Source organism: Microtus oregoni, unplaced genomic scaffold (genome assembly GCF_018167655.1).
Source record: "Microtus oregoni isolate MIOR12 unplaced genomic scaffold, Mior012 000004F_ref0000308, whole genome shotgun sequence".
Lineage (NCBI taxonomy): Eukaryota > Metazoa > Chordata > Mammalia > Rodentia > Cricetidae > Microtus > Microtus oregoni.
Window position 1 is genome coordinate 21,926,430 of NW_024543063.1, and position 15,622 is coordinate 21,942,051.

Genomic DNA, 15,622 nt, shown 5'->3' on the forward strand with positions numbered 1-15,622 from the left:
GCACAGGAAAGGATTTCATGGGCCTGTGTTGTTCTTTCTGTAGTGCACCTTCCAAAACCAACAGTGCAGCAAGCTGTCTGGATGTTTAGCTTTCGGAGCCAACTTGAACAGCCAAACTCCAACTTAGCAAGGACAACACAATATTTTCGATATTATGAAAGAACAAAGCAAATATATGAAAATACAGTCATCCCAGAAAGCTCCCAGAGGTAGCCCCTGCTGGGTGTGCAAAAGTCCAGGGACAGGAAGTCCAGCTGCTTTGAGTTCTAGAGTGTGTGCTTTGTTTGCTTGTTTGTGCTGCCTACCTGCGCATTTTATTTTCAAACTCAAAATTGATTTTGTTTTTTTTTTAATGCCCTTTTCTAAGTCTCAATCTGTAAAGTGATTGCTGCATGAACATTGGGACCTGAGTTAAATCGCAGGAGTCTGTGTAAAATGCTGGGTGTGGCACAGCAGCATACTCCTTGATCCCAGCACTGGGAAGGCCCAGACAGAAGGATCACTGGGGCTCACTGACCAGCTAGCCTTTCTGAGTCAGTGAGCTCCTGGTTCCCTGAGAGACTGTGTCTCAAAAACAAAGATGGTGGTCCATAGAGAAAGGTACTCAATGTCATTGCTAGCTTACACACACACACTTGTACACACATGCATGCACAGCCACACAGGCATGCACATACACACACACACACACACACACACACACACACACACACACACCACTAATTCCCTTTCCCTTACATGTTCCAGAGAGACACCATAATGTAGCATGTATCCTCTGACCTACCGTTGGGTTTTTAGCTGCCTTCCCTATTGGCTGCCTACTGGCTCTGACATGGTTCTCCTCTCGTGCCTTGCTATTGATAACACCCTGCACCTGCCATTGCCTTTTCTTTCACTGTGCCAATCTTAAGGACTCCGGCCATTTCTTCCCTGACTTCCTCTGCTGCTTGGGAGATTTTACCCACTTGGTATCAGTCATCAGATGAGAGCAAAAAAGTCAGTCAATCATCAAAATATCTAAAATACCCACATGTGTGCTACTGAGGAGCCGTTGATCCCGGTGTGGGTTTGTTTTGTGTGGCGCCCCAGCAGCTGCCATCCCGCAGCTTCCATCCCACAATTACTTCTTTCCGATCTGTTCTCAGCGCCGTGAAAGACTGTCACTTCCCACATCATCTCATTTTCATGTTTCATCTCTGACTACTTTAATAATGGTTAGAGGCTTTGCATAGCTAAGCAATGTACAGCCTTATTCATTTACCCTTATGCATTTAGGCCCCTGTGACAATCTTTTTCTCATAGCCAGTAAGTGGCTCCAGAAACTTGTTTGTCTGCAGCTGTGTCCTTGATGGTAGCATTTCTGTCTGGTAAAGTCCAAGTGTTTCCCCATAATTTTTGTACTTATCTAGGCTGGCATTTCATTAGTAGCTTCTCCCTGGGATTTTCTTTTTTTTATTTTATTTTATTTTTTGTCCGTTTGTCTGTGTGAGGTTGTCCTCACTCAAGTTACAGATAGTTGTGAGCTCTGATTCCCCTGGAATTGGAGTTTCAGACAGTTGTGAACTGGGAATTGAACCTGGGTCCTCTGGAAGAGCCGCCAGTGCTTTTAACACTGAGTTATCCCCTCCTTAGAGTTTTCTAGACTTTTTCAGGAGACCAAAGTTGGCCAACATTTCATTTTCCATGCCTATACTTTTGTTAGTGGATCAGAGTGGGGGAGACTGCCTCTTGCTCATTCTCCCTAGACTTGGGCAGTTTCGTATCACAGATGTGACTCACATGGGGTCTTGGTGACATCAGCTTGATCACTTTCTGTGCACAAGAAGATTAGCTGAAAGTATTGTCACTAATGTCCTGTCAGTCACAACAAATTATAACCTCAATTTCATGTTCTCAGAACAGTTGCCAGGTGTTTTGAGTAGACAGACTCTTTCTGCAAACCGGAGTTGTGGGTGATGTCATTCCAGGATCCTATGCTGTGAGCTTTTTGAAGTGGTTTAGCCCTTCCCCAGCATACAGGGGTCAGCAGTAGCAGTCAGTTGGTGACCTTGGTCACCACTCCCTGACCTTACCAATTCCAATATCTCTCTCCCAGCACCCACTCTTATCTCCATCTCTGTCCCTCTGAGGGGACAATCCTGTCCTTGCTCTGTGTAACCCTTTGATGTTGTCCCTGTGTTCTTGGTGTCCCTGTCTCTTTTTTTCTTGTTAATTTGATTCCACACTCAGTGAGGCATCAGAGCGTTCATGAACACACTCTCTACACTCTCCATGCTCATTCTGAGCTCCTCTGGCAAAATACACCTGCTTAAATCCTACAGTTTCCATGTGGCCGAATGAGTCTGCCTCCCTTCAGTCTTTCAGCTCTCTGCGGTCACAGTCCCTGGCCACCTTTAGTCTTTCAGCTCTCTGCGGTCAAAGTCCCTGGCCACCTTAATGAGTCATTGCTAGTCCACCTCACACTTCATTGCCTTCTCTCCTGCTTCCATTTTTCTCAGTGATTGGAAGGAACGTACTACTTTACATCTTTTTTATTGATTTTTATTGAGTTCTACATTTTTCTCTGCTCCCCTCCCCACTTCTGCCCTCCCCCAAGGTCCCCATGTTCCCAATTTACTCAGGAGATCTTGTGTTTTTATGCTTTCTACTTCCCATGTAGATTAGATCTATGTAAGTCTCTCTTAGGGTCCTCATTGTTGTCTAAGTTCTCTGGGATTGTGGTTTGTAGGCTGATTTTCTTTGCTTTGTGTTTAAAAACAACCTATGAGTGAGTACATGTAATAATTCTCTTTCTGTGTCTAGGTTACCTCACTCAAAATAATGTTTTCTAGCTCTATACATTTTCCTGCAAAATTCAAGATGTCGTTAAGTTTTTCTGCTGTGTAGGACTCCATTGCATAAATGTATTACATTTTCCTTATCCATTCTTTGGTTGAGGGAAATTTAGGTTGTTTCCAGGCCCTGGCTATGACAAACAAAACATAGTTGAGCATATGTCCTTGTGATACAATTGAGCATCCTTTGGATATATACCCAGAAGTGGTATTGCTGGGTCTTAAGGAAGGTTGTTTCCTAATATTCTGAGAAATCGCCACACTGACATCCAAAAGGGTTGTACCAGATTGCATTCCCACCAGCAATGCAGAAGTGTTCCCTTTTTTCCCACAACCTCTCCAGCATAAGTTGTCATCAGTGTTTTTGATCTTGGCCATTCTTACAGGTATAAAATGGAATCTCAGAGTTGTTTTGATTTGCATTTCTCTGATGACTAAGGATGTTGAACATTTCCTTAAGTGTCTTTCAAGCCATTTTAGATTCCTCTGTTGAAAATCTCTGTTTAGGTCTGTACTCCATTTTTTTTTATTGGAGTATGTGTTATTTTGGTGTCCAGATTCTTGAGTTCTTTGTATATTTTGGAGATCAGACCTCTGTCTGATGTAGGGTTAGTGAAGATCTTTTCCCATTCTGTAGGCTGTTGTTTTGTCTTGTTGACCATGTCCTTTTCAGTTTCAGGAGGTCCCACTTATAAATTGTTTCTCTCAGTGTCTGTGCTTCTGGGGTTATATTTAGGAAGTGGTCTCCTGTGCCAATGCATTCAAGTGTATTTCCCACTTTCTCTATAAGGTTCAGTGTGGCTGGCTTTATGCTGAGGTCTTTGATCCATTTGGACTTGAGTTTGGTACATGGCGATACTACTTTACATCTTTATTTGTCTGTTGTTTTCTGTCTCCTTCCTCCTGCTATGTGCCCAGATTTAAAATATTCTTTAGCACATAGTAGGCATTCAATAAATGCAGAATGCATGAGTGGATGACATCATTTCTAGGTTTGCTGAGAAATGTGGAGTTAGAAAGTAGGAAACGGTGTGTGGGGGTGGTTTTGAGAGTAAGAGCATGGATCATCATATCATTGATCTCAGAAGATGTTTCATTCAAGGTAAAAGTCCCTCAAAGCACCCTTAAGCACAGAGAGTTCCCCTGCCAACCTGTTCCTTAATTTCAAAGCATGTGTCATCCTTCAAGTCTCACTACCAAGCCCCCCTCCTCTCCTCTCTCTCTCTCTCTCTCTCTCTCTCTCTCTCTCTCTCTCTCTCTCTCTGTGTGTGTGTGTGTGTGTCTCTCTGTCTCTCTCTCTCTATCTCTCTGTCTCTCTCTGTCTCTCTCTGTCTCTGTCTCTCTCTCTCTCTCTCTCTCTCTCTCTCTCTCTCCCCGTGCATTCCCCACAATCCCAAACCCTTGTATTTCCGTCACAGCACACATTTCTTGGCCAATTTGCAAGATCACCCCCACCGTTCATGCTATCTCCTGGAGTTTTCCTTCCAGAATTTATTCAGAATTTACCCATGTGGTATGGGATAAGGCTCTTGTACCCTGTAAAGATTTGTCACTCATATTGGGTCAATAAAACACACATTGGCCAGTAACCAGGCAGGAAATATAGGCAGGGCGACCAGACTAGGGGAGTTCTGGGAAGAGGAGAGGCTCAGCCTGCAGTCACCACCCAGACACAGAGGAAGCAAGATGAAAACGCTGCACTGACAAAAGGTGCCAGGTGAGATAACTAAACACAGACAAGAATTATGGGTTGATTAAGTTGTAAAGACTAGTTAATTAAAAGCCTAAGCTAATAGGTCAACCAGTTTATTATTAATGTAGGCTTCTGTGTGTTTCTTTGGGACTAAATAGCTGAGAGACTGGGCAGGACATAAACTTCTGCTTACACTTGTGGAGTTGTGGGAGCTAAGGGGATGGTTTCCTCCCTGAAGAACAGCTCCATCTTTCCTCGGTGCTGTGAACTTGTCAGAACACAGAGAAGAGTAAAATGAGTCTTCCCTTGAGAAGCTGAACCACGTGGTGCTGAAAACCAGGGAAACAAAGCAGGAAACAGATGGACGTTCTGAGAGCAGTATGCGCCACCCAGGTGAGGGGACTGGCAACTGCTCTGAGTACTTAGAGAAGAAAGGGCTAACCTTTGGACAGCTCCCAAATATGCAAACTTACCTAAGCAAAGGACTGGGCATGGAGAAGTGGCTATGGCAGCCACACACCATGTGGAAAAGCACAGGAATGTGAACAAGCAGGCAGCTTTTGTGGGTGAGAATAGCACACAACACTTCCTGGGGACCAGCACCTCAAGCTGGGGGGAGGGGGGTGAACGTGGTCACCAGAACACAAAATAACGTCCTAAGTTTATGAGTGTAGACTTGGCACTGATGGACGTTCATGATAAGCAAATATGTTTAATGGAGGAATTTGGCATAATCTAATTTGTGGAGTTTATTTGGAGTTACACACTAACCCCAACTATTCTGCATTTTTCAAACTAAGTATATTATATTATTGTTTCATAAATACCACAGGAATTAATAGTAATGATATTTGAAGTGGAGATAAGTTTATTTTTAATAGTAGATATGTTGAGGATTTTGTCAGTGTGGTCTGGGGAACCCTTACAGGTGAATCTGCTAAGCACTTTTTCAATCCAGACTCCAGCCTCGTTCTGCTTGTCAGGGATGGGGTTCTGGGAGAGTAAGGATATCCTGGCTCTAGAAAGCTGGAGGATTCTGAGACTGAGAAGAAAATACCATGGAGAGAATTTTCTGAATCACAATGTGACGTGAACCAAGACTGCCATACCAGCACGCTACTTAGATCTCACATTATAAGAGGCAAAGCTCAGGGTGTAGGGATCTAGCTGGCCTAACATGCACAAATTCCGGGGGTCCATTTCCTGCATCAAATAAACTGAGGGTGATCGTGCACACACGCAATTCAAGCCCTTGGGAGATGGACCAGTTGGCAGATAAACAAGTTCGAAGCCAGCCTGAAATATACAAACCTTTATTTTAAGGACATTGAAACAGAACACACACGTGCACGCACACATGGAATATGCATGCATACACACAAAAACAATTTTTAAAAAAGCTAACTCAAGATTTTCTTATCCTTTATGAAGAGTCATAGTCATGATTCCTTGGCTTATACCCAACCCCACACCATCTCTTACTTAGGTAGCATCACCTATGTCCCTTGGGGGAGAAGAAGTTTGATAGGGTAGTGAGCAGCTTGGGTGGAGCCCAATTTAGCCAAAAAAAAAAAAAAATGCAGGCACCGTGGCTCTTCACACAGGCCACCCTTCAGGCAGAAAAGTCAATGTGTAGTGTGGCTCTCCAAAATTGCTTCAAACTGAGGTGTAGTCTTTTGCCAAGGTCAAAGAAAAAGCTGTAGGCTCCAAAGGCAATCTGGACCAGGTCTGGAATGAGAATGAGGTGGGAGAAGCTGAGGCCATCTTGGCATCCTGTAACTCAGTCACCATCTCCTATCAGCGGTGGTTTTGGTGTGTCTGTAAAAATTTTCCAGCTTTACAGCTTCTTCACCAAATGCCTTCATCACTTTGTGTTTAAAAATTTCCTCTGTTTACTCTAACTGCATGCTTTTTCTGTAAGGAAATCAAAGCTAAGTTAGTAGTTTTCCAAATGAAAAAAAAAATACCATCTAAGATGAACTTAGCATGTTCAGTAGTTTGAGAAAACAACTAATAAATTACAGGCCTTTGAATGTAAAAGAAAAGGCACTTTCTATATTTGAAATGAATGTCTTGTTGTCCTTTTGACTTTGATTTTCAAAACAGCTATCCTAGATGGACTTTTTACCTTTATCATTAATTGTTAGCAAAGTAAAACATGCACAGAGTAGCGACATAATAATAAAATACCCTTAACATGAAAGGTTGAGATTAAAAGCCCTCTCCTTCCCTGACCACTTCTTCCTGAGTTCCTCTTCAAAAAGGAACCAACTTCAACACCACAGAAGCTATTCTCTCTCTGAGTGTGTGTGTCTATCTCCCTCCATCCCTCCCTCTGTCTCTGTCTCTCTCCTTTCTCTCTCTCCATCAACACTTACCTGTGTATAAGTCCTCAGAGGGGGTGAGACACAATGAGTGTCTCTCCCAGCCATGACAGGGTGCTGACAGCCCCCGAGAAGATCCTGTGCAGGTAACCACAGTCTCTGTGAGTTCAAGAGTGTGGGAGTCATGACATGCCCAGAAGCCAGCATTCCATACTGCTCTCCAACATACCATGCTCCTCCTGCCCCTCTCCATAATGTTCCCTGAGCCTTGGAAGGAGTGACAGAGCTGCCCCACCTGTGCTGAGACATTTAACTTTATATTAACATTATATTTGACCAAGTGCAAGCCTCTGCAGTCATGACTCATCACTCTGACCAAAGCTGACAGCAAAACTATTCTAAGACATAAAGGTGGCTAGCCATAAGGCAGTTTGTCGGGCATCATGTCCGTTTGACAAAACAGTAGCAGTACTTGCCTACCAGGACCTGTTACCTCCCCAGTCACAGGCTTTGGGCTAGGTTTACAGTTCCGGACATGAATTCTTTTACCTGGACTGGGCATACAATTCAACCAGAAAGCAGTTCATTGCCCCCATACTAGAATTGTTCCTGTGGTTCCACTGAGCTCATCTTGCCTGGCCAGTCGATATTACTACACACAGGGTCACCCACTGCGTAAGACGAATGGTGTGACCAGCGTTTTGATATTGTGACATGATGCATTGACGTAAAATTCACAATGGAGAATTGCACAGTCAAGTTATCAAATAAAGCTGCATAAAAGTCTTGCATTCTGCACTGGGTTATATGGCATTTACAGACTGTGTGCTGGACACGCCTACAGTCCCCAAAGTATCTCAGGACCCTCAAGTCAACAAGCAGAATGCCACTATTTCCCCAGCAACTGACCAGAGCAAGGAAGCAGGCAGCTTTTGTACATAAGAAACATACTTTAAAAGAGTAAGTAGCAGCCAGGCACTGGTGGCACATGCCTTTAGTCCCAGCACTCAGGAGGCAGAAACAGGCGGATCTCTATGAGTTCGAGGCCAGCCTGGTCTACAAAGTGAGTTCCAGGAAAGTCAGAGCTGTCACACAAAGAAACCACCTTGTCTGGGGAGTGGGGAAGCAGGGGAGATTAAATAGCATCAAAGGGATTTCTGAAAGACCTAAGGAACCAGAATATTCAGGCACTCACTTCCCAGCATGGAGTTTGGATTTTCTATTGCTTGAAGTTTTTTTGTTATGATTATTTGAGGGATTTTTTTTTCATTTTTATTTGATTTTAGGGAAGTTTTCGTGTTAAGAGTTATTGGTTCTAAAAACACTGTCATTAACATATCATATTGTTTTAGTGGACCCATTAGTACACATGACAATGTAAAATTAGCTTGCTTTCACCTATGAAGAGAAAATTCTAGAACAATAGATAACAAAGTCAACAGTGTTTCACAGCATGAGCAGGGAAGTGAGAAGAGGCACCTCGGGCCCATTCGGTACCTCCCAGTCTAACCTGTGCATGTCAGTGAGTCTTTCTTTAGGCTGAGGGATGTGAAAAAGGAACAATACACAGACTCTTCATAATACAGACACCACATGCCCCATGAAGAATGGCTAAGATGAAGAAATCCAGTGACACCCGCCAGCACAGTGGGGGGATCGTGGACCCTTTACTCACCATGAGCAAGAATCTAAGCTAGTTCCGCCGTTTCAGAAATCAGTAGAGAAGCTTCTCAAAAATTAAAACTAGAGCTACCATAGGATCCAGCTGTACCACTTCTGGGTAAACGCCCCCAAAGACTCCATGTCCTGACACACACGCACTTGCACACCCATGTCAACTGCTGCATTGTTTGGAAAGGAAGAGGATGGGTGGATGCTGAAAATGTGGTGCATATACACAAGGGAATTCATATATTCACATATATTCATACGCACACAAACATACCTGAGGAAAACTGAAGGAAAATAGATGAACCTAGAAAACTTTATAGTAACCAAAATAGCAAGCTCAGAAAGGAAAAAAGCTAATGTTCTCCCTTATACACGAACCTGAGCTTATAACGTTCATAAGTATATATGAACGAGGATGAGTAAGGAAGTATGGATATAGACTGTAAGACTAGAAAGGAGCTCAGGGGAAGAGAGCAAGAGATGCTGAGGTAATAGGGACACCTATAGGATATGTGGGACATGAAGGCAGAAAGGAGGTCATGGATTGGGGAAATAGGAGAGTATGAGGGATGGGAGGGGACAGGGAAGAAGGGACACCAGGTCAAACAAAAACAGTGCTTGTTTGAAAACTCCACAGTAAGATGTATACTAATTAGAAATGCTTAAAACTAAAAGATTTTAAAATAGTTTAGGGGACAGGAGTTGCTAGTAACTGACACGCACCTCACTCTTTGGAATACACAAGGTAGGAAGGACGTGTTTTTACCGAAGCGTTTATCTCCAAACATGCCAGAGAACTCATATTGCCACTCAACTGCAGGCTTGTCTGTCACTCAGAAAATCCAAAGCGGGTGGCTGGGTTTGTTGTCTAGACTAGTGCCATCTCTCTGGGCAGGAGCTGAAAGATGGGAAGAGTGGGGGCACCGGTGGAGATGACGATGGGTGGGGCAGGCAACCCCTCGCCAGACCCTTCTTCACTGAAGGGCAAGCTGCCAAAGCTGCAGGTCACTGGGCGGAGGCCACTCTGCGGAGAACAGTTGGTGGGGGCCTGTCTGGCACCGCTTAGCTTGGACTGGCTCAGCTCTTCTTTTCACATACGAAAACCATTGCCTCGGGCCATTGGCTGGGCACAGAGACTGGCAGGGTCAATCATGTTAATGCAAAGTCAGCAGCCCTGTTCATTAGAGTGTGAACCAACTCCGAAGATGCCAGCTTCCCCTCCCACTGACCCCGGGTAGCTGGATGTGGGGAGAGACAGAGGGAGCAGGAGGCCACTTCCACATCATGAGCCAGCAGAAATGGGACATGCCATGTTCAGAGAGGAGGAGGAGAATCTGAAAAATGTTTTCTATCAATGGGAAGTAAAAATGTATGTATAAATTTCTTGCACCTTTCATAAACAGTAAGAATCAATGTACCTCATTAGATGGCTTATTAATTTATTATTTTTCTTTATGTGTGTGATTGTGTGGGTAAATGCCATGTGTTGGGGAGGGGGTGCCTGCAGAGGTCTGAGAGGGTGTTGAATCTCCTGGAGCGAGAGTTACAAGTGGTTGTGAGCCACCCAATATGGATGCCGGAAGCCAAACTCAAGTGCTCTGGAAGAGCGGCATCCACTCTGACCACTGAACCAACTCTGCAGCACCAAACACTGGCTAATTTTAACAGAGTACGGGTGATGCTTGGATGCTGTGGGAGCTGAGACAAAGCCTATCCCGGCTGCCCAGGCAGCAGCTGAGTAATTGCTGCTTGTATATCACCTGTACAAATTGGCACCCATAATTATGAATATCAGATACCACTGAGATTTCTAAGGAACATTTTATTAAATAAAAAATGTACATGGGCACAGATACTGTAACATTTTATTAAGTATCTGTGCCCATGTACAAATAACATTGAACTAGTCAACTAATATACTTGGTATCCTCTACGGATACTGGTAACAGACGCTATGATCCCGTTGTGGAACTAACAAAGAATTTTCAGTCTCACCTTATTCTGGAAGCCCAGGCCAGTTTTCTGGCGCTGGATGAACTCAGGAGGAAATGTTTCAGGGGAACATGGCTAGTTTACACTGACTGAAGATAAAGTCAGACAGTCACATGGTTGGCCTTTGGCAAATAGTCATGTGTGGAACAGAGAGGGAAAGTCCCCAGTGCCTGAGACCTTACTGAGTGCACAGCCATTTGTAAGCAGCTTTTCACTGATCCCTATTCCTCTGCAAACCATCACAAGATGAATCTTTTTTTTTTTGAGATTATAACATAGTTGTCATCTCTCCTTTGACTCCCTCCCTCCACACCCTTGCTCTCTCGCTAATTCAAGGCCCCTTCTTTCATTAATCGCCACATGCCACAGGGCAAACCTTAACACCTTCCTCTTCAAGTGGAACCAATGACTGGGAAGCCTTTGGCAACTGACCCCAAACTCTACTTGAAACCTGCACTGATGACCCACAGGACATACATACGGTAGCCCGTGTGTACTGGGTATGGAATCCAGGGCTCTAAATCTTTTAGATTCTCTGCAGTGCATGTTTATCATGCATTCTGAGGCTATAAAACATGAATGCACTCATTAAAAGAATGATGCCCCCCCTCCAGGTGAGTTATTTAATATTCAAATGTGCCAAAGCACTAGCCTCAGGCAGCATTCTGATTCCAGGTGAGAGAGGGCGGGGTTGATTACTAAGAACATCCTGCTCCTTACTTCCTTGAGGTTTGGCATAAGGACACTTTGTTGCTGAAAAAGGAAAAATCATAAAACTGGCATGAGAAATAGCCAGTTAGTGGAGTTGGTTGAATGGTAGCTGCTGGCGCTATGGCTTTTTAAGGGAGTTAACTTCTGAATAGTAATCAATGGGTTGCATCCATTAAGGTGGTTGTGGCATTTTAAAAAACAGGTCCATCAAAATGAATGCAAAGGATTTAGCCATGGCTCCTGAATCATTTCGTTGAGGAATCTAACGATCAACTGATTGAAATATATTTGCAAAGTTTAGATTGTGTTTAAGGGAAGAGGGCAAGATGAAAAGAATTTATACCTTGCATGAAAGATCACTCCCTGGGGACCTTATTTCATGAGGTCCCATGCCAGTCCCTCTATGGCCATCACACGGGCCTCAGAACAGTTGCCAGAGAGCTGTTCTTGCTGTAACGTGGAGGTCGTCCAGTCAGGTGGAGGATCTACCTGTAGGCAAGTTGTCACGTAACACATTCTGAAGTCCCAGACAGCATGGTTGTGCAGACATGTGGGCAGGCCACACCCTGACTGTTTGACTGATTCTGGAATAGTTCTGCTAACCCAGGCAGAAAGAGACAACTGTGGGCCTAGCTGTGGAGCCACGTCTCCTACGCAGCTGCAAGATATAAGAACAGGTCAGATTGTGAAGATAGGATATAGTGGCCCACTCAAAACGCCTGTCCTTTGAGTCGGCGCCCAGAAAGATCAGACTCTCTGTACCTTCTTCTAGCCAGCAAGGCATCTGACAGTTTTCTGTTAAAGGTGATCCAAGTTCAGCTCTCTTCGCACGTGTGTGGGGGCCTCATAATCTCCAACTTTGGGGAACGATATGTAATTTTCTGTCCTCTGGGGCTACACCGATGCATGTAGCATATATTATACATACACACATAAACCTAGAAATGTTTTTTAAGTGATGAAGTTTCTACTATACAAACAAAGATTTGCTAGATGTGAACAGCTTTCAAGTTTCTGCCATCATCAAGAACGTTAAATAAGGGCTGGAGAGATGGCTCAGAGGTTAAGAGCATTGCCTGCTCTTCCAAAGGTCCTGAGTTCAATTCCCAGCAACCACATGGTGGCTCACAACCATCTGTAATGAGGTCTGGTGCCCTCTTCTGGCCTGCAGACATACACACAGACAGAATATTGTATACATAATAAATAAATAAATATTTAAAAAAAAAACGTTAAATAAACTACGATCCTCTAATAAACAAGTGTGCTAAGATGATATCCATTTAGGCTTCTTCATTAACATGCTGTGGTTAGGTAAGAATACATGCTCATATGGAGTAACATGTCAGCATGCGTGCCATTTGCTTTTGGGTTATTTGGTGACAGGGGAGTGTGTGTGTGTATGTGTGTATGTGTGTGTGTGCGCGCGCGTGTGTGTGTAAAGACAGAAAGTAGGAGAGACCAACAGAGACAAAGGGAAATGGAATGGATTAGCAGATTATACCAACAGCTGCTGAACTTAAGTGAGATAGTATATGGCTGTTTCTTGTACTGTTTTTTTAGCCCTCATAGACTTAATGTTTTTCTAAAATTTTCTTCAGTCCAAACAACTAACAAGCAATTCAGTTTGCACTGGTTTTAACGTGTGCAGATAACTAAAGGCTCTGGTTCCGTTCTTGTTCACCTCAATCATAATTGCCAAACAACCATCACATAACTCCTGGGCTTTAAAATTCCAAGTGCAGGGTGAGCCATAAGCTTCCATCCAATCAGTGCAGAGTTTGTTCAGGGTGTAACAGCACAAATAGGGTATCTGCATGAGCAATGCTGGGTGGGTCCTTCTCTCCTGGGATGGACATACAGGCATCAGAAAAAAAATGTACATCAAGCATGTAACTACAAAATCCACGAGAAGGGATAAGAGAGGAGATGTGGTCTAGACTAAAGGAGATCAGCAAGGAGGTACTCACTCAAGCTCTGGCTGAAAGGTCCCCAGGAGTGGAGGCCCAATACAACCTCCAAAATAGATGATAGATAGATAGGTAGATAGATGGATGGATAGATAGATAGATAGATAGATAGATAGATAGATAGATAGATAGTCTTCCTTGTGGCCCCATTTAATATTCTCTGGTTTATATAGAGGCTAAGATACCTCTCCCTTCTGTGGATCAGATGCTCAGGATCCAGGTGTCTGTGGCTGATGAGAGGCAGAGCTTCTTGCTGTCTATTGGGAACAGTGGCTAGGGAATTCCTTGTATGCTCTACTTGAAGACACTGGCTAGGGAACTATACCTATACTTATGTCAAGTGCACTCAGTGATGGAGTCCTCAACTGTGAGAAAGAAATCACTACCAACAAGAGGCCTTCATGAAACAGATTCCTGAGAGCTGGCCCTAAGGTTGTGATTCAGTTAGTCATGGGGCAGAGATGAGATGTCGTGGATGTTCAGGGAAGCCATTGCTAATAAGAGTGCAGCTAATTAAAAAACCCAGAAAGACAAATCTGAGATCATCAAGACATGCTAGTATCATGCCAAACACCTGTGAGGAAAACAGCAAAGACCTGGTCTTCTGAGAATATCAAATAACCAAACCTCAGGGAGGCTATCAGCGCCTCAGTCAGTTACTTCCCTTTCATATAAATCACAATGTTCATGAATGGGTGAGGGTGGGAAGAGTGGAAGTCACCCCCCATACACTCACCTCTGTGAATGGCACAAAAGCCCCCGTCATCCCCTCAGGAAACATATTCAGTTCATTATGTGTTGAGACTTTTTCTTTTCAGTTACACAAATAGAATTCCCTCTTTCCTTTGTAATTTACCTACAAGCCTCCTAGCTTTGTACAATATCAATTATCAGTTGATATTATCAATTATCAATTATATTTTTCTATAGAAGAAGACTAATTTTGCAGTTAGTATTAACTAAAGGAAACGTTGAAGGAAAAGGTTCATGTATGACCACAGAGTATATTATTTATGTCAAAGTACATACTAAATCTGCCATGTACAGCTATTTTTCTTCTTGTTTCTCTGTAGGTAGTCAATATTTTTTAGAGCTGATCTGTACATAGTTTCTAAGGGCTGAGTTTGTGGAGGTATCAAAGGGACGAGATAGGACAGCATTTCCCCAGCTCAGTGATGTAGCTTTTGTTCTTTTCATAAGGAAGATCATTCAGATGTCAGCATAGTGAGTGAAGGTCTACAAGGCACACAGTGAGCATCTATTTTAGTCTTGAGCGTTGTTTCAGGGAAAGTGAAGCTTGGAATCACCTGTGGAACATGTTATGTGTTCAGTCATGATATATGAGATTTGTTGCACACAGGAAAGTCAGGTACAAATATGCATTGAACCCAAACGCACAGACACAGACACGCACCCACACACACACAAGCGCACGATCTACTGAAGCTAAGAATATGCCGGTGTTACACCACTTTCCACCCACAACAATGGCAGTTTCAGACAGTCCAACTTTTTCTTATCATGGAAAAAGGGAGAGAGATAAACAGCTTTTCCTTTTCCACAAACAAGTTGCCTAACTTCCCAAGTCCAGAAAACAAAAAACGGTGACACTTCCATGTCATTTGACACTCTTTCTAGGATGGTTTTCCTCTTCACATTTATTGATGAAATGCCAGTGTCCCATGCATGGGAGTTTAAGTGTCCAAGATTCAAAGAACATAAAATGGGTTGGCTATCCACCAACTGTCCTCTATTGCGCTTTCCAGGGCTGCGTCTGCAAAGGCAAGGGCCGGTGCCTCTGCGTGGGGACCAAAGGGGAGAAGGTAAGAACAGAACATCCCGCTGCCTTGAGTCTGTCACACTTTACTCTTCTGTAGTGGCGATTTTCACTACGTTATCAAAGTCCCCTAAATCCACGTTTAAAGTAATTATATATAAACATTAACCTTAAACAATGTTGAAAGCCTTCTACGAAGCTTTGGCTACTCCTGCTTCCTTGTGTAAATACTGGCAGTTAGACTGTAACTCTCTCGGCTGAATAAGTAGCAAGTTGGCAGAAAGAGAACATTTTAAGACGCCTCCCTAGCATACACTATATTTATGATGTTGCTAAACATGAAAGAAGAAACTAAAACAACTTGATTCTCTCGCTTCTATGTAAACATTGAATGAAACCCACAGATGCTGTGCCGCAGCACTGGGACAAGATCGCCCCCTGGTGGTAAAATCCAGCAGCAGCACTCCAGTCAAGGAAAAAAAAAATTCAAAGCTCCATTGCAGAATTCAAAGAAAAAGAATGCTGTGAAATCTCATCAGTTCGCCCCATTAACTTGCAATTTATGAAAATTAAGACAGGCAGAGCTAAAGTATTTGTTGTTTGTTTACAAACTCCTTCCTCGGAAACATTAATTAATTATTCAACAATAA

At 43.4% G+C, this 15,622-nt stretch overlaps 1 protein-coding gene across 1 annotated transcript in view; it reads left to right on the forward strand.

The window, feature by feature from the left end:
* Positions 1 to 15,622, forward strand: part of Col4a3 (collagen type IV alpha 3 chain) — a 127,342-nt gene that overhangs the window by 40,469 nt on the left and 71,251 nt on the right. The window contains exon 2 of the mRNA XM_041649675.1: positions 14,962 to 15,018. Coding sequence (XP_041505609.1) covers positions 14,962 to 15,018 — 57 coding nt within the window. The remainder of the gene's footprint in view (positions 1 to 14,961; positions 15,019 to 15,622) is intronic.